Genomic DNA, 20,009 nt, shown 5'->3' on the forward strand with positions numbered 1-20,009 from the left:
ACAATGGCCCTGAACTCCCAGATCTCTCTGGACATCAATTTTCCCCAGGACTCTTTCAGTGACCGTATAGTCCGCTCTTGAATTGGATCTTCAAAATGCATCATTTGCATTTGCCTGGATTGAACTCCATCTGCCATTTCTCCGCCCTACTCTCCAATCTATCTATATTTTGCTGTATTCTCTGACAGTCCCCTTCACTATCTGCTACTCCAACAATCTTAGTGTCATCTGCAAACTTGCTAATCAGACCACCTATATCTTCCTCCAGATCATTTATGTATATCACAAACAACAGTGGTCCGAGCACGGATTCCTGTGGAACACCACTGGTCACAGTTCTCCATTTTGAGAAACTCCCTTCCACTACTACTCTCTGTCTCCTGTTGCCCAGCCAGTTCTTTATCCATCTAGCTAGTACACCCTGGACACCATGAGACTTCACTTTCTCCATCATCCTACCATGGGGAACCTTATGAAATGCCTTACTGAAGTCCATGTATATGACATCTACAGCCCTTCCCTCATCAATCGACTTTGTCACTTCCTCAAAGAATTCTATTAAGTTGGTAAGACATGATCTTCCCTGCACAAACTATGTTGCCTATCATTGATAAGTCTATTTTCTTCCAAATGTGAATAGATCCTATTTTCTTCCAAATGGGAATAGATCCTATCCCTCAGTATCTTCTCCAGCAGCTTCCTTACCACTGACGTCAGGCTCACCGGTCTATAATTACCTGGATTATCCCTGCTACCCTTTTTAAACAAGGGGACAACATTGCAATTATCCAGTCCTCCGGTACCTCACCCGTGTTCAAGGATGCTGCAAAGATATCTGTTAAGGCCCCAGCTATTTCCCCTCTCACTTCCCTCAGTAACCCGGGATAGATCCCATCCAGACCTGGGACTTGTCCACCTTGATGCCTATTAGAATACCCAACACATCCTCCCTCCTTTTGCCGACTTGACCTAGAGTAATCAAATATCTATCCCTAACCTCAACATCCGTCATGTCCCTCTCCTCGGTGAATACCGATGCAAAGTACTCGTTAAGAATCTCACCCATTTTTTCTGACTCCATGCATAACTTTCCTCCTTTGTCCTTGAGTGGGCCAACCCTTTCTCTAGTTACCCTCTTGCTCCTTATATATGTATAAAAGGCTTTGGAATTTTTCTTAACCCTGCTTGCTAAAGGTATTTCATGACCCTTTTTAGGGTCATGAAATACTCAAATCCTCATCAAATCCTCATTTCAGATTGGCCCTACATTCCCGATATTCTTCCAAAGCTTCGTCAGTCTTCAGTCACTCCGACCTTATGTATGCTTCCTTTTTTCTCTTAGCTAGTTTCTCAATTTCACCTGTCATCCATGATTCCCTAACCTTGCCATTTCTATCCCTCATTTTCACAGGGACATGTCTGTCCTGCATTCTAATCAACCTCTCTTTAAAAGCCTCCCACATATCAAATCTGGATTTACCTTCAAACAGCTGCACCCAATCCACATTCCCCAGCTCCTGCCAAATTTTCGTGTAGTTGACCTTTCCCCAATTTAGCACTCTTCATTGAGGACCACTCTTGTCTTTGTCCATGAGTATTATAAAACTTACGGAATTGTGATCACTATTCCCAAAGTAATTCCCGACTGAAACTTCAACCACCTGGCCGGGCTCATTCCCCAACACCAGGTCCAGAATGGCCCCTTCCCGAGTTGGACTATTTGCATACTGCTCTAGAAAACCCTCCTGGATGCTCCTTACAAATTCTGCTCCATCTAGACCTCTGACACTAAGTGTATCCCAGTCAATGTTGGGAAAATTAAGATCTCCAATCACCACCACCCTGTTGCTCCTACATCTTTCCATAATCTGTTTACATATCTGTACCTCTATCTCACGCTCGCTGTTGGGAGGTCTGGAGTACAGCCCCAACATTGTCACCACACCCTTCCTATTTCTGAGCTCTGCCCATATCGTCTCACTGCTCGAGTCCTCCATAGTGCCCTCCTTCAGCACAGCTGTGATATCCTCTCTGACCAGTAATTCAACTCCTCCACCACTTTTACCTCCCTCTCTATCCCACCTGAAGCATCGATATCCTGGGATATTTAGTTGCCAATCATGTCCTTACCTCAACCAAGTCTCAGTAATAGCAATAACATCATACTCCCAGGTACTAATCCAAGCTCTAAGTTCATCTGCCTTACATACTACACTTCTTGCATTAAAACAAATGCACCTCAGACCACCAGACCCTTTGTGTTTATCATCTGCTCCCTGTCTACTCTTCCCCTTAGTCACGCTGACTCCATGATCTAGTTCCTTACAGGCTTTAGTTATTACCTCCTTACTGTCCACTAACCTCCTCATTTGGTTCCCATCCACCTGCCACATTTGATGGTGGAATATTTCTATTGCTGAGGAATTAATTTCCTTGACAAATAACCTACAGGTTTTTCAATTCCAGTGGAATCCTCTTGCAACAATCTTTTCCCACCCCTCCCTGCCCCTGCCAATATCAGTAACACCCACAGCCATTTTAAACGGTTTGTCAAAATATAGTATGGCTAACACTGGCGCTGTTGTCAGTACCATTTTCACATTTTTTGCAGTTTGGCAGTGTACTGTCCAGTCAAATTTTTTACTCATTAAGAGGCCCATTAGTGGTGCCATCACACCGCTAAATTTCGGTAAAATCCATGCAATGAAATGAAAATCTCTTATTGTCATGAGTAGGCTTCAATTAAGTTACTATGAAAAGCCCCTAGTCGCCACATTCCGGCGCCTGTCCGGGGAGGCTGGTACGGGAATCGAACCGTGCTGCTGGCCTGCTTGGTCTGCTTTAAAAGCCAGCGATTTAGCCCAGTGAGCTAAACCAGCCCCAATCCCAGAAATCTCAACGATACTTCTCTACTTTTATACTCCATTCCTTTTGCAATAAACACTGACATTCCATTTACCTTTCTTATTACATTTTGTACCTGCACACAGACTTCTGCAATTCATGAACAAAGGCACCCAGATCCCTCTGCCCAGACGCATTTTGAATTTCCTTTCCATTTAGATAATAATTTGTCTGACTATTTTTTCGGACAAAATAGTATTAAACTACATCTGCCTAATTTTGGCCCAATCTCCAAGCCTATCTATATCCATCTTTAAAATCTGTATCTCCTCTTCACTTCCAGCTTTTCAACCTATTTTAAGTATCATCTGCAAATGTTTCTGTGTTACACTCTATCCCTGCCAGCGGATCATTTATATAGAGTGTCAACAGTTGAGGTCTGAGGACTGAACCCTGCTGCAGCCCACTAATTACAGTTTGTCAGCCAGAGAATGACCCATTTAATCTGACCCTCTGCCTTCTGTCAATCAAACAATCCTCAATCCAATCTAGTATTCTACCACCAACCCCCTGTGATCTCACCTTCTGAATCAATTGTTTATGCGGCACCTTGTCAAATGCCTTCTGGAAGTCTAGATATACCACATCCACAAGTTCCTCATTATCTACCTTGCTGGTTATGTCCTCAAAGATGTCAACCAAGTTTGTCAAGCATGACTTACCTTTCATAAAACCGTGCTAACAACGTGGTGGATTGAGCTTTGTCTTTCCAAATGTTCAGTCATCTTCTCCTTAATGATTGATTCCAACAAATTCCCCACCTCAGCGGTCAAGCTAACCAGCCTATGTCTTCCTCTTTTGCCTCTCTCCCTTTTTGAACAAGGGAGTTACATTAGCGTGTTTCCAATCCACCGGACCTTTCCCAAATCCAGGGAATTTTGAAATATCAAATGCATCCACTATCGCTGCTGCCAACTCCTTTAGTACCCTAGTGTGCAGGCCTTCAGGTCCCGAGAATTATCTGCCTTAGGGTGCAGGCCATCAAGACCTGAAGAATTACCTGCCTTTAGTCCCATTAGTTTATTATCCCTCGTAATGGTTATTGCATTAAGTTCCTCTGCATTCACTCCAGTGTTTGGAAAATTGTTATTATCCTCTACAGTGAAGACAGAGGCAAAATATTGGTTCAGTGCCCCGCCATCTCTGTGTTCCCCATTATTACCTCACCAGTTTCATCCACTAAAGGGCCAACATTTACTTTAGCTATTCTCTTCCTCTTTACATACAAATAGAAGTTCTTGGTATTAATGTTAATGTTTTCTGCTAGTTTCCTTTCATAGTTCATCTTAGCTTTTTTGATTCTATTTTTAGTAGCTTTTTGCTGACTCAATGGGCGGGATTCTCCGACCCCCTCCCGACGGGTCGGAGAATCGCCGGGGGTCGGTGTGAATCCTGCCCCCACCGGCCTCCGAATTCTCCGACCCCCCAAAAGTCGCAAGGTATGAATCGCACTGCCTGCCTCGGAGAATGGCGGGGACCGGCGCAACGCTATGGACCCCGGGACTGCCCGAATTCTCCTGGACGGATGGCCCAAAGTCCCGCCAACGTGACCACGGGTCACGCCGGCGTAAATCGAACCACCTATATAACGGCATCAACCAGTGCTGATGGTTGATGCCGGACAGCGTGGGGGTAGGTCACGGCGTGGGGTAGCCGTAGGAGAAGTGACGGCGTGGCCGCAGTCGGTGTGCGGGGAAGGTGTGTGTGTTTGTGGAGGGGGTGTGTCTGTGTGTGTGTGTGTGTGTGGGGGGGGGGGGGGGGGAGGGGTGTGAGGGGGGGAGAGGGCGAGTGCCTGGGAGGGGGGAGAGGGCGAGTGCCGGGGTGAGGGGGCGAGTGCCGGGGTGAGGGGGGAGAGGGCGAGTGCCGGGGTGAGGGGGCGAGTTCTGGGGAGGGGAGAGAGGGTGAGTGCCGGGGAGGGGGCGAGTGCTGGTGAGGGGGCGAGTGCCTGGGAGGGGGGAGAGGATGAGGGAGCGGATGAGAAGGCGAGTGCTAGGGTGAGGGGGCGAGTGCCAGGGAGGGGGTGAGTGCTGGGGTGAGGGGGCGAGTGCCTGGGAGGGGGGAGAGGATGAGGGAGCGGATGTGTGTGTGTGTGGGGGGGTGGGGGGGGGGGGGCCGAGTGCCGGGGTGAGGGGCCGAGTGCCGGGGTGAGGGGCCGAGTCGCGGGGTGAGGGGCCGAGTGCCGGGGTGAGGGGCCGAGTGCCGGGGTGAGGGGCCGAGTGCCGGGGTGAGGGGCCGAGTGCCGGGGTGAGGGGCCGAGTGCCGGGGTGAGGGGCCGAGTGCCGGGGTGAGGGGCCGAGTGCCGGGGTGAGGGGCCGAGTGCCGGGTGAGTGGGGAGAGGGCGAGTGCCGGGATGAGGAGGCGAGTGCCAGGGAGGGGGGGGAGGGGGGAGAGGGCGAGTGCCGGGATGAGGAGGCGAGTGCCAGGGTGAGGGGGCGAGTGCCAGGGAGGGGGCGAGTGCCGGGGTGAGGGGGCGAGTGCCGGGGTGAGGGGGGAGAGGGCAAGTGCCGGGGTGAGGAGGCGAATGCCAGGGTCAGGGGGCGAGTGCCAGGGAGGGGGTGAGTGCCGGGGTGAGGGGGGAGAGGGCGCGTGCCCGGATGAGGAGGCGAGTGCCAGGGTGAGGGGGCGAGTGCCAGGGAGGGGGCGAGTGCTGGGGTGAGGGGGGAGAGGCCGAGTGCCGGAGTGAGGGGGCGAGTTCTGGGGAGGGGAGAGAGGGCGAGTGCCGGGGAGGGGGCGAGTGCCGGGGTGAGGGGCGAGTGCTGGGGTGAGGGGGCGAGTGCCTGGGAGGGGGGAGAGGATAAGGGAGGTTGTCCGCCTGGCCAGGTGCCAGCTTCCAACAGACGCAACCATGCAACACATGGCACCTGGCTGCGGGGGGGGGGGGGGGGGGGGGGGGGAGGGGGGGTACGGGCAATGCTGACATGCCGTCATCCCGTCCCCCCCCCTGCAGGCCATTATGTTTGCTGATCAGCGGCGATGTTGGCCGCTGTCGCGGCAGCCGCACTTCTACATGTTGACCTGGGGGAGGAGGAGGAGAGTACCAGGGAGGCGGCGGAGGCTGCCGCAGAGGAGCAGGTGGCAGCCGCCCAGGCTGAAGGGCCACCTGCCCAACAGGACGAGGAGGAGGCGGAGGAGGTGGTGGCGCCATGGCGACGGAGACGCCCGATGAGGCTCCGTGTGTAATGACCCCGCTCGTCATACCAGGGCCTCACGGACCAGGCATGTAGGAGGAGACTCCGGATGAACCGGGAAACCGTGGCACACATCTGCCACCTGATGGCACACCTGGCACCGCGTGGCACTGGGGGAGGACACCCTCTCCCCGTGTCCGTCAAGGTTACAGTAGCCCTGAACCTTTATGCCACGGGGTCATCCAGGCGCTGAGTGGGGACCTGTCCGGAATCTCGCAGACATCGGTGCACCAGTGCATCTGTGCAGTGACAGACGCCCTATATGCCATTACAGACTGCTGCATCCAGTTCCCTGTGGACTGGGCCAGCCAGGATGCCCGGGCAGCGGGCTTCGCTGCCATGCCCGGGTTTCCCATGGTCCAGCGCGCGATCGATGGGATGCACGTCGCCGTGCGGCCACCTGGAGATAACAGGGCCGTGTTCACAAATAGGAAGGGGACCTATTCCATGAACATTCAGGTGGTCTGCGACCATCGCATGATGATTCTGCATGTCTGCACCCGATACCCGGGCAGTGTACGTGACTCATACATATTGGGGCAGTCTTACATCCCCGGCATGTTCAAGAGATGCACCCCACGGCTGACGGGCTGGGTGCTGCTCGACAGGGGTTACCCATTGCGGTCGTGGCTGATGACGCCTATACGGAGGCCACAGACTGACGCGAAGAACGGATACGATGCCCATGCAGCGACCAGGGGTGTGATAGAGAGGTGCTTTGGGCTGCTAAATATGCGTTTCAGGTGCCTGGACCGCTCTGGAGGGGCCCTCCAGTACCCACCAGATAGTGTCGGCCACATCATTGTGGTGTGCTGCATCCTGCACAACATAGCCCAGCAGAGGGGCGATGTGCCGCAGGCAGAGGAGGAGGAAGTGGAGGAGCAGCAGGACGAGGTTCAGTCCTCCCCAGATGAGGAGGATGGGGGCAATGGTCAGGACAGACGGGCTGGACATGGAGGGGAGGCTGCCCACCGTTACCGGCTGTGGCAGCAGGCACGGGATGGGCTGATAGCCGCCCGGTTCACTGACTAGGGGGGCGTGAGAATCGCCGAGTATGGGCACAAACCGCACACCACAACACCAGCCCACCACCCTCACCCCCCCCCCCCACCCACCCACCACAAACACTCTCACCCTCCACCGACCCACCACCAACACCCTCAACCCCCCCAACCACCCACCACCAACAACACCCTCACCCCCCACCCTCCCACCACCAACACCCTCACCCCCCCACCCACCACCGATACCCTCAACCCCACCCGCATGCACACCACCCCTCCATTGCACATCCACCTGCAGCGCATGGTCCCGTTGTCTGCCCGGGGGGTTGGCGAGGGCGACCCTGGGGTGGGGGGGGGGGGGGGGGACATGCTCACCTGGGGCCGACGTAACACCACCCCTCACACACACACACGCACTGGCGTTCACCTCACACCACAGCCCCGCACGCTTCGGACAGAGCACAAAGGCAGATTAGCATGTGTGAAAGTGATTTTAATGACAAACAGTCCATACACGTGCCCTAGCCCCTATAACCCGTCTGTGTCCTGCACCCGTGCCAACTTACTCAGTGTCTAATTGTCTGGCCTTATGGGCCCTTTGACTACGTCTGGGTGTTTCCCCAGACGGTACAGCAGGACTGGAGGTGGACTCCTGTGATTCCTGCCCTGTGACTCGGGATCCCTTTGGCGGCCGTTTCCTGGGGTGGCCCGGCCTAGATGGGCCAGGCTGCGGCTAGGGGGACTGGGATGGCGAGCTGCCAGCCTGTCCTGCCCGTTGCCCACCAGATGCACCTGGGACGGAAGTGGGGAGAATCTGAAGTGTCGCGGCGCTCCGGTGCCTCCCCTACAGGGGGACCTGGAACGGGCCCCAGCACCTCCTCCTCCCTTGGTGTGCCCAATGACCCCCGGGCCCCTACATGGGTCGAGGATGCGAATGAACCGAGCATCCGATGCCCCCCCGACACCTGGCGCGCTGCCAGTCCTGGAGGCCCGCCCTGGTATCAACAAGGGTCTGCAAGTTTGCGGCCATGGAGCTCAGGGAATTGGCCATCCCTGTCCGTGTCTGGGCGACGCTGGACAGCACCTGGGCAATGGCACCAATGGCCCCAGCGATGGCCTGCTGAGACTGGGCCACTGCCTGCAGAGACTGGGCCACTGCCTGCAGAGACTGGGCCACTGCCTGCAGAGACTGGGCCACTGCCTGCAGAGACTGGGCCACTGCCTGCAGAGACTGGGCCACTGCCTGCAGAGACTGCGCCACTGCCTGCAGAGACTGCGCCACTGCCTGCAGAGACTGCGCCACTGCCTGCAGAGACTGGGCCACTGCCTGCTGAGACTGGGCCACTGCCTGCAGAGACTGGGCCACTGCCTGCAGAGACTGGGCCACTGCCTGCAGAGACTGGGCCACTGCCTGCAGAGACTGGGCCACTGCCTGCAGAGACTGGGCCACTGCCTGCAGAGACTGGGCCACTGCCTGCAGAGACTGGGCCACTGCCTGCAGAGACTGGGCCACTGCCTGCAGAGACTGGGCCACGGGCTGCTGAGACTGGGCCATGGCCTGCTGAGACTTGGCCACGGCGTGGAGCGCCTCTACCGACTGCCGCTGGCTCTGGCTCATGGCTTTCTGTGAGAGAGCAGCCATGTCCTGGCCCACAGACGCCGTCTGCACGGAAAGCCCCAGGCCTTGCATACTGCTCCCCATGTCTGACACTGGCGCCCCCATGCCTCCACCGCGGACGCCACCCTTGCAGTTTCGGCCTGGGTGGCACGCATGACCAGCACCACTCCCAGCTCCTGGACTCAGGTGCACTCCTCCACCTGCGTTTGCAGCCGCTGCAAGCCAGCCGTCACCCACGTCGATCATCCCTGGTTCCGTGACTGCATCGGGTCTATGGGTGGGTGCGGTAACTCCAGGAACCCGGGACCCATCTGGGCGACAGATGGTTGCTGGGGCCGGCCTGCCCTCCGATCGCCCGGTCCCTCTGCTGTTCCTACCTCCAGCTGCTTTATCGGTACGGCTGTGTTGTGCGCACCAGTGAGTGTACCAGAAGCCTCATCACTAAAGTGCCCAACCGAGGTGAGTGTCTCTGTGATGGTGGAGGGTGTTGGAGATAGCAGTGGCGTTGTGTCGTGATCATCGTCCGACCCAGAATCTACGGTCTCCTGGGATGGTGGTAACTGTCCACCCGTCCACTGTGTGTCGGTATCCTGTGTGTCGGTATCCTGTGTGTTGGTGTCATGTGTGTCGGTGTCCCGGGTAGTGGTATCACGGGTAGCTGTGTTCTGGGTAGGGGTGTCCTGGGTAGTGGTGTCTTGGGTTGGGGTTTCCTGGGTAGGGTTGTCCTGGGTCGGCTGTGACGGGGGCCTGTGGCAGCCTTCCGCGTCGCTGGGTGTCGCACGCCTGCATCGCCGCACTCGCACGAGACGGGGGCGGCGTCTCCATGCTGTTCCGGGCCTGTCCCTGTCTCGTGGCCGCCCTGGGGCATCCTGTGGGCGGTCGGCATCTGCAGGGATGTGTGCCTCGATGTTTAGTCCTGCAATACGCAAAACGGCATTCATGGTTAGACACACAGGCGGTGATCGGGGGATATGGGGGAGGGGGGATATGGGGGAAGTGGGACGGGCAGTGGGGGGTCTCACTTGGTGGTGCTCCCCCGACCTCTGCATCGGCAACCTCCTGGTCCTTTGGTCCACCTGCCAGCTAATATTTTTCTGATTTGATTTAGACAGATAGAGATAGAGAAATACAGCACAGAATAGGCCCTTCAGCCCACGATGTTGTGCCGAACTTTTGTCCTAGGTTAATCATAGAATTTTGGTCACTAAGGGCAATTTATCATGGCCAATCCACCTAACCTGCACATCTTTGGACTGTGGGAGGAAACCGGAGTACCCGGAGGAAACCCACGCACACACGGGGAGGATGTGCAGACTCCACACAGACAGTTACCCAAGTCGAAATCGAACTTGGGACCCTGGAGCTGTGAAGCAATTGTGCTATCCACAATGCTACCGTGCTGCCCTTAAGAAGAAGTTAATCTACACTCCATTATTCTACCATAATCCATGTACCTATCCAATAGCCGCTTGAAGATCCCAACGTTTCCGACTCAACTACTTCCACAGGCAGTGCATTCCATGCCCCCACTACTCTCTGGGTAAAGAACCTACCTCTGACATCCCCCCTATATCTACCACCATTTACCTTAAATTTATGTCCCCTTGTAATGGTTTGTTCCACCCGGGAAAAAGTCTCTGACTGTCTACTCTATCTATTCCCCTGATCATCTTATAAACCTCTATCAAGTCGCCCCTCATCCTTCTCCATTCTAATGAGAAAAGGCCTAGCACCCTCAACATTTCCTCGTAAGACCTACTCTCCATTCCAGGCAACATCCTGGTAAATCTCCTTTGCACCTTTTCCAAAGCTTCCACATCCTTCCTAAAATGAGGTAACCAGAACTGCACACAGTACTCCAAATGTGGCCTGACCAAGGTTTTGTACAGCTGCATCATCACCTCACGGCTCTTAAATTCAATCCCTCTGCTAATGAACGCTAGCACACCATAGGCCTTCTTCACAGCTCTATCCACTTGAGTGGCAACTTTCAAAGATCTATGAACATAGACCTCAAGATCTCTCTGCTCCTCTACATTCCCAAGAACCCTACCATTAACCCTGTATTCCGCATTCATATTTGTCCTTCCAAAATGGACAACTTCACACTTGTCAGGGTTAAACTCCATCTGCCACTTACTAGCCCAACGATGAATCCTATCTATGTCTCTTTGAAGCCGACAACAGCCCTCCTCACAATCCACAACTCCACCAATTTACGTATCATCTGCAAATTTACTGACCCACCCTTCAACTCCCTCATCCAAGTCGTTAATGAAAATCACAAACAGCAGAGGACCCAGAACTGATCCCTGAGGTATGCCACTAGTAACTGGGCTCCAGGCTGAATATTTGCCATCCAACACCACTCTCTGTCTTCTATCAGTTAGCCAGTTCGTTATCCAACTGGCCAAATTTCACACTACCCCATGCCTCCTTACTTTCTGCATAAGCCTACCATGGGGAACCTTATCAAATGCCTTACTAAAATCCATGTACACTACATCCACTGCTTTACCTTCATCCACATGCTTGGTCACCTCCTCAAAGAAGTCAATAAGACTTGTAAGGCAAGACCTACCCCTCACAAATCCGTGCTGACTATCTCTAATCAAGCAGTGTATTTCCAGATGCTCAGAAATCCTATCCCTCAGTATCCTTTCCATTACTTTGCCTACCACCGAAGTAAGACTAACTGGCCTGTAGTTCCCAGGGTTATCCCTATTCCCTTTTTTGAACAGGGGCACGACATTCGCCACTCTCCAATCCTCTGGTACCACCCCTGTTGACAGCAAGGATGAAAAGATCATTGCCAACGGCTCTGCAATTTCATTTCTTGCTTCCCATAGAATCCTTGGATATATCCCGTCAGGCCCGGGGGACTTGTCTATCCTCAAGTTTTTCAAAACGCCCAACATATTCCTTCCTAACAAGTATCTCCTCGAGCTTACCAGTTTGTTTCACACTGTCCTCTCCAACAATATGGCCCCTCTCGTTTGTAAATACTGAAGAAAAATACTTGTTCAAGACCTCTCCTGTCTCTTCAGACTCAATACACAATCTCCCGCTACTGTCCTTGATCGGACCTACCCTCGCTCTAGTCATTCTCACATTTCTCACTTATGTGGAAAAGGCCTTGGGGTTTTCCTTGATCCTACCCGCCAAAGATTTTTCATGCCCTCTCTTTGCTCTCCTAATCCCTTTCTTCAGTTCCCTCCTGGCTATCCCTCCAGCGCCCTGTCTGAACCTTGTTTCCTCAGCCTTACACAAGTCTCCTTCTTCCTCTTAACGAGACATTCAACCTCTCTTGTCAACCATGGTTCCCTCACTCGACCATCTCTTCCCTGCCTGACAGGGACATAGATATCAAAAACACACAGTACCTGTTACTTGAACAAGTTCCACATTTCACTTGTGTCCTTCCCTGACAGCCTATGTTCCCAACTTATGCACTTCAATTCTTGTCTGATAGCATTGTATTTACCCTTCCCCCAATTGTAAATCTTGCCCTGTTGCACGCACCTATCCCTCTCCGTTACTAAAGTGAAAGCCACAGAATTGTGGTCACTACCTCCAAAATGCTCCCCCACTAACAAATCTATCACCTGCCCTGGTTCATTACCAAGTACTAAATCCAATATGGCCTCCCCTCTGGTCGGACAATCTACATACTGTGTTAGAAAAGCTTCCTGGACACACTGCACAAACACTACCCCATCCAAACTATTTGATCTAAAGAGTTTCCACTCAATGTTTGGGAAGTTGAAGTCACCCATGACTACTACCCTGTGACTTCTGCACCTTTCCAAAATCTGTTTCCCAATCTGTTCCTCCACATCTCTGCTGCTATTGGGAGGCATATAGAAAACTCCCAATAAGGTGACTGCTCCTTTCCTATTTCTGACTTCAACCCATATTACCTCAGTAGGCAGATCCGCCTCAAACTGCCTTTCTGCAGCTGTTATACTATCTCTAATTAATAATGCCCCCCCCCCCACCTCTTTTACCCCAATCTTGTTGAAACATCTATAACCAGGGACCTCCAACAACCATTTCTGCCCCTCTTCTATCCTAGTTTCTGTGATGGCCACCACATCATAGTCCCAAGTACCGATCCATGCCTTAAGTTCACCCACCTTATTCCTGATGCTTCTTGCATTGAAGTATACACACTTCAACCAATCTCCTTGCCTGCAAGTACTCTCCTTTGTCAGGGTTACCTTCCCCACTGCATCACTACGTGCTTTGGCGTCCTGAATATCGGCTTCCTTAGTTGCTGGACTACAAATCCGGTTCCCATTCCCCTGCCAAATTAGTTTAAACCCTCCCAAAGACTACTAGAAAACCTCCCCCCCAGGATATTGGTGCCCCTCTGGTTCAGATGCAACCTGTCCTGCTTGTACAGGTCCCACCTTCCCCAGAATGCGCTCCAATTATCCAAATACCTGAAGCCCTCCCTGCTACACCATTCCTGCAGCCACGTGTTCAACTGCACTCTCTCCCTATTCCTAGCCTCGCTATCACGTGGCACCGGCAACAAATCAGAGATGACAACTCTGTCTGTCCTGGCCTTTAACTTCCAGCCTAACTCCCTAAACTTGTTTATTACCTCCACACCCCTTGTCCTACCTATGTCGTTGGTACCAATGTGCACCACGACTTCCGGCTCCCCCTTCAGGATCCTAAAGACACAATCCGAGACATCCCTGGCCCTGGCACCAGGGAGGCAACATACCTTCCGGGAGTCTCGCTCGCGACCACAGAATCTCCCATCTATTCCCTTAACCATTGAACCTCCTATTACTATTGCTTTTCTACGCTCCACCCTTCACTTCTGAGCCCCAGAGCCAGACTCAGTGCCAGAGAACTGGTCGCTAGGGCCTTCCCCCGGTAGGTCATCCCCCCCAACAGCATCCAAAACGGTATACTTGTTTTGAAGGGGAACAGCCACGAGGGATCCCTGCACTGTCTGCCTGTTAGTTTTATTTTCCCTGACTGTAACCCAGCTACTCTTGTCCAGTACCTTGGGTGTGGTTACCTCCCTGTAACTCTTCTCGATAACCCCCTCTGCCTCCCGGATGATCCGAAGTCATCCAGCTCCAGCTCCAGTTCCCTAACACAGTATCTGAGGAGCTGGAGTTGGGTGCATTTCCCTCAGGTATAGTCAGCGTGGACACCAGTGGTACCCCTCACCACCCACATCCTACAGGAGGAGCATGCAACTGCCCTAGCCTCCATCCCCTCTTACTTTACAGAATTAGCTGCCCCGTAGACCAACTGGACCTCCGCCCTCTGACTCTGTTTCCAGTCAGCTGTACTCTAAATTCCTGGCTCCCTTCACGCTCTTTGATAAATATAGGAAATGAAATGTAAGGAGCACCTTGCTCCCTCCTCACCTCACACCCTCAGTCACCAAACTCTCACTGTAGCACTCAAATGCAACAAGTTCAGCACTCCAGTGCAAATAAAGTCTGCACTGTAACTAGCTCAGATTTATACTGTGACTCTAGCCTCTGAAAAATGGCCTAATCCAATTAACTAATTAACAAGCTCCAGCTGCAAGTACCTACATGTAGAAACTTGTTTAAAGCTGATTCAAAATTCACCTTATGGACCAAACAGCAACTTTTAGTTAATTAACTAAATAAAAGAAATACTAGACTTTAAATTAAAATGAACCCTTATACTCCGTCAGTCACCAAACTCTCAATGTAGCACTCAAATGCAACCAGTTCAGCACTCCAGCAGGGTCGGAGAATCACCTGGGGCCGCCGAAAATCCCGCCCCCGCCGTGGCAGAGATTCTCCGCCACCCGGGAATTGGCGGGGGTGGGAATCACGCCCCGCCGATTGGCGAGCCCCCTGCGGTGATTCTCTGGCCCGCGATGGGCCGAAGTCCCGCTGTTTGGGAGGCCTCTCCCGCCGCCGAGGTTTGAACCACCTCTGGTGGCGGCGGGACCGGGCCCCCGGGGTCCTGGGGGGGGCGCGGGGCAATCGGACCCCGGGGGGTGCCTCCACGGTGGCCAGGCCCGCGATCGGGGGCCCCCCGATCGGCGGGCGGGCCAGTGCCTTGGGGGCACTCTTTCTCCTCCGCCGTCGCCACGGCTTCCGCCATTGCGGAAGCGGAAGAGAATCCCCCAGCGCCGGGCTCCGGCACCTTTGGGGAGGCCCGACGCCGGAGTGCTTGGCGCCACTCCCCTACGCCAGGACCCCCTGTCCCGCCGGGTAGGGAAGAATGCCGCCCCAGGTACTTGGTAACATTTATATCATTTTCTGATTATCCTCTAATAAATTGCTACCCTCTCCTTTGAGCTTGTATTTGAAAAATCTCTTTAATGATATATTTGTGGGTAGAGCAGCTAATTTTTTTACCTTAATACGCTTGGTTATGGGGATAATAATCAAGGCAGTGGTCCCATATATGGTCCCATGTATGTGATCCAGCAACTCCTACTAGAAATGCACATATGTGGATGTCAGATGTGACAAGCTTGGCGATGATACCATCCCCTCTCCATCCAGTCAACATGGGCAAGAAACTGGAGGGTGGCTGATACCTGTGAAACTAGATACCAGCTTGGGAGATAACAGAGAGGTGATGAGATTTTTTACGATGAAAATTAGTGCTCAAAATGTTAAATAAAAATGCCCGTCATTGCCCAGGATCTCACAGCATACAAGATGCTGATTGACACAGCAGTGAGAGAAACATTGGCAAAAAAATCAAATTAAGTTTTATATTAAACCTTATTTTTTTAAGCAGACATTGCTCTTTAAATATAAAAACTGTAACATAATAAAACAAAACTGAAGCTTCCTGTCAGTGCAAATCACAGCTGATTTTGTTTCGAGCTATTTTTGAATGCCTGGCTTGAGCTACGTTATTTCCCGCCACCTCCCCCTGAAATGATCATTTAATTCTGCTTGCTAAACTTGTAATAAACTGTTTTTCAGTATACTAGAAAATCACTTACCTCAATCTAACGTAAGGTATGACTGACAAACGCAATACCAGGTACTTATTACTGAATGTCATTGAACAAGTCAGTTTGATCAGCATAGGCTTCAGTGCATATAATGTGCTTTTGATGCAAATTGTGCCACATCAATGATCAATGTTCTTGATGAAGTCAGCAAAGCCATTCTGGCAGAAATTCTGCATATATAATAGCAACTTACTGATCAATGTGGCATAGGGTGTTCTTCTGTTGTATTTTCAGGATATTTTTTAGATTCCGCTTTATTCCTTTGACCTTTGAATCATTCACGTGTCTGTTTACTTTCAGCAGCCCCGTCAGTTACAATGAAACTCGTAACAGAGACATTGATGAGAAAAATGAGGAAGATAGAAAGGTAAAATTAAAATTATCTTAATGTAATTGTGCACATCCCTCCCTCCACACACACAAACACATGCACGCACACACACTTCAAAAACCTAAATGCGTAGGTTTGAGATGTATTCAGAGCAGCTTTGCTGAACTATCTTAACATGAAACCACTACAGCAATGTTTGAAGTCTTTGAGACAAAAGGCTGCTTGCATAGAACTGGTTCTGTGGAGAGACAGGGTGGTACAGTGAATAAGAGAATCAAAAGGCTGGAAATTTGCTGCTGTGAATAAACGCTAGCATTTCCCTGAGGTGATTTGTCTTGCACTTCACATTCTACAGATGTTAAAGCCCTTTTCTCTGTAAAGACCTGAGGTTCTTTGGTAGCACTTTGATATCCTGCTTGAATTCAATCTGTGAAATGGAAGAATCACTCTGTGACTCGGAGCCCCGCATAGTCTTTGATGTATGATCCAGTTTTTGCTGCTTCCCACTTGATGTTGAAAGGATGAAATGAAAATGTACAGATTTGCCAGTAACTCTGCTAAGTATATGTAAGATTAAAAGGTAAAACCCTTTTGAGTATGTAGTTAGAAATGTTAAACAGATTAATACTTTCCTATTGTTCTTTTATTTAAAAATATAGATTAAATCTAGAGGAAGTCAATGTGTTGCTACTAAAGCACCGAGGTTCAGATATTGAGTAAAAAATAGCAGGTTTCCATCTTCAACATTTTACGCAAGTTATTCCACTCAGAACATATAACCAGAATTAATTGCAAAAGCGATTACTTGTATTGTGGGTAATACTCTTTTAACTAGGTGTGCAGTGGAAATGTATATACAGTACAGGTGCATTTTCTATTTTAATTCTACAGCTAATTTCTAATCAAGTCAGACATACTAACAGTAAGACCATAACAAGCCTTCTTCAATAACCATTTCTTTGTTTTAACTTGTTTACATGTATCCAATACATTACATAATTTTTCAACTTCCGATGCATGTCAGTGGTGTCATGGTCATTCCACTTATCACATCTGTTCCCAGACTGAGAAAGTTTGATAAAACCATTTGGACATAGGGTGGAATTCTCGTAAAAAATGACGAATGGCACAATCTAACCCATCAAAAACAGAGTCCATTCTGGGCGGGATTAGAGAGGTAGTTCCTGGCACTGGGAACAGCCCCGCTATCTAACGGCACTCTGTTGGGTTTTCGGGCCCCAGCAGGGAATGGCTTGCTGAGGCCTAAGAGATCGGGATGCCTTTTTCAAATGGAGCCCTAATCTCTCGACCCGCCAACGCGATCCCCGAACCCATCCCCGCCCACTGCCCCAACTCACCTGTTGGGAGGTCCTTGAGCCCCCTGCACCCCACCTCACATGGGCAGGGCACCCCTGGGCCCGATCCCTGGTGGAATGTCAGTGTGGCAACTTGGCACTGCCAGACTGCCAGTATCCCAGCCAGCCTGGCGTGCCACCTAGGTACCATGGCACTGGCAGGCTGGCATCCAGATGGCACTGGCAGTGTCAAGGTGCCTGGGTGGCATCAGTGCCAAGGTGCCACCCGGCCCAAATACTAGCTACCCCGGAGTCCTCCATTCGCCTGAAAGACCCTCCTATGTGCCATGCCACCTGTTTTTGGGGACCAGTGTTGAACGGCACCTTGCCGGCGTCTCCTTCGCGAGGCCAGCAGATCCCGCGAGCCGGTTCGATCTGGCATCGGCAGACTTAAATCTGCTTTTAAATTCATTTAACTCTGCAAGTCTGTCCGTATGGAGTTTGCACATTCTCCCCGTGACTGCGTGGGTTTTGCCCCCACAACCCAAAAATGTGTAGAATAGGTGGATTGGCCACACTAAATTGCCCCTTAATTGGAAAAAATAATTGGGTAATCTAAATTTATTTTTTAAAACTCTGCAAGTCAATGGGCGGGACCCAGATTGCAACGTCTCGCGAGTTGTCGTTAGATCTAGCGAGCAGTAATGACCATCCAGAATCCCGGGAGAGGCCTCTCATGGGCCCTACCGGCTGTGCCCATTCCGATTCCACCGGTTGGCAACCAGTAAATCGCACCCTAAGTGTCAATTCAGGTGGGAAAAACGGTGAGTATCCTGCCGGCTGTTCCGTTGTGATTCCCATCCCAATCCACTCAAGTTTAGCCATTTTATTTTAGCCTGGGGAGATTCCCGCCAGGAAAGAAGTGCAGGACCTAAAGATGCCAAATAGGCGGCGCCACTGAGACTTCGGTACCTTTTTTAAAGGGCATCCCAATCTCCAGATAACCTTCCCCCATTACTGGAACCAGTGCCACACCCTCCACCCACCTCAGGCCCCCACTTCATACCCACCCCCTTTATCCCCCCCCCTTTCGTGGCCATTCCCCCTTTCAGGCCCCAAATCGTGACAGTGCCCTTTGCACCCTGGCAGTTCCAGGGGGAGTACCCTGCATCGTCCCTGACCAACCAGGGGCTCCAAAGGCCTCTGAGCATGCTGGAGTGATAACCATGTCTGGTCTTTATTGATGGGGACACTGCACCAGAGGGGGCGGTGAATCCCAGGAGCCGAGAGACACCAGCCATAACCCAGAAATGCATATTTAATTGAGTCTAAATATTAATTTAAATATGCAAATCTGGTTCACGCTCAGTGAGAGTGTGAACCAGATTGCGTACAATGCCACGGGCCTGGCACATCGCGCTCTGTTCGACGCCCGCCGTGAATCCCATTTAGGGGTTCTTCCCTATCCTCCAGCAATAGCATGAGCTGTGCCATGCACAATGTGGGGGGAGAATTGCGCACATAATTATTGAAAACGTTGGAAGAGATCATCCTGTTGTTCACGCCAGCGGGATTTTTCAGTCCCGCCAATGGATCACACCCTCACCACTTGTTTCCCAGCAGTGGGAAATCCCATTGACAGTGGCTGGATCAGAAGATCCCTTCACTAGTCAATGGCCGGCCGCCTCCTGCTGCCGAGAAACATGCCACGGGGAGGCCAGACAATCTCAGCCAGCAGGTCTGTGCATGCTTACTGTCAGAGTATGTATTTTGTGTCTACCTATCGTATTATTTTGAAATGAGACATAGAATGTTATAATCCCATTGATATTTAACATGATATCTGGTAAATTTAATTGTTTAAAATTTTAATGTTTTAAAGGCTTCTGGTGAGGTAGCAAATCAACTATCACCAAAGGAAACACAGCCTCAAGCTCATCCAATTATGAAAGGTAAGACAACATTTGGAGTGAAGAGCTACAGGTCACAATTTTACCTTTGCACAACATATATGTAAATTAATATTCTGGATCATGGATAATTGGACATTTGCACAAAGTTATTACTTCCCTCTGTCCACATACCAACTGTTTTCTATGCGTAAGCAGGAACAGTATAAAAACTGCTTTATTTGCATTCATTGTTAGGATTATGTTACAGTCAGCAAGGAAGGGGAAATGCTCCAGCATTGACTGGCGTAGCTAGTCTCTAGTTGACTCTAGTTTACGCTAGTTTGCATTGAATTGTAAATCCAAGCTATAGCTTGAATAAATAAAATGGAGACAAATGTTCAGTCATGTTTACAAAATGTGATTTTCTGACACATGTACCTTATTTATTAAATCTAACTTTGGCATGTTTCGATGATCTGAAGTCAACTTATACAGAAAATAAAGAAAGACCTGCATGTGTGATAAGCAAGGCAATGTCAAAATTCAGTCTTGCATTACCTTGTTTAGTTAGTGAAGTTTTATATTTAGAAAGGATTAATCCACAGTAAACCGGAATCATTTTAAAACCATAAAATACAGGGGACAGAAACCAAGCAGGCAATTAATATTGCTTGTGAAACATGCTTGGATGTCCATCACTAGTCCCATAGGCAATGATTTTGCCTTCCATAATGAACATGAGAGAAACACACTGCTCTGACCCCATCATGGTCCTTCTTTAAATATGCAGAT

The 20,009-nt window shown here is 51.0% G+C and overlaps 1 protein-coding gene across 5 annotated transcripts in view; it reads left to right on the forward strand.

The window, feature by feature from the left end:
• myo3b (myosin IIIB) overlaps nt 1-20,009 on the forward strand; it is an 881,575-nt gene that overhangs the window by 733,734 nt on the left and 127,832 nt on the right. For 4 of the 5 annotated variants that reach the window (XM_038789471.1, XM_038789473.1, XM_038789474.1 and 1 more), the window contains 2 exons: nt 16,000-16,066; nt 19,208-19,277. In XM_038789471.1, the coding sequence (XP_038645399.1) occupies nt 16,000-16,066; nt 19,208-19,277 (137 nt within the window). The remainder of the gene's footprint in view (nt 1-15,999; nt 16,067-19,207; nt 19,278-20,009) is intronic. The other variant, XM_038789472.1, reaches the window with a different exon arrangement.

Source organism: Scyliorhinus canicula, chromosome 2 (genome assembly GCF_902713615.1).
Source record: "Scyliorhinus canicula chromosome 2, sScyCan1.1, whole genome shotgun sequence".
Taxonomy (NCBI): domain Eukaryota; kingdom Metazoa; phylum Chordata; class Chondrichthyes; order Carcharhiniformes; family Scyliorhinidae; genus Scyliorhinus; species Scyliorhinus canicula.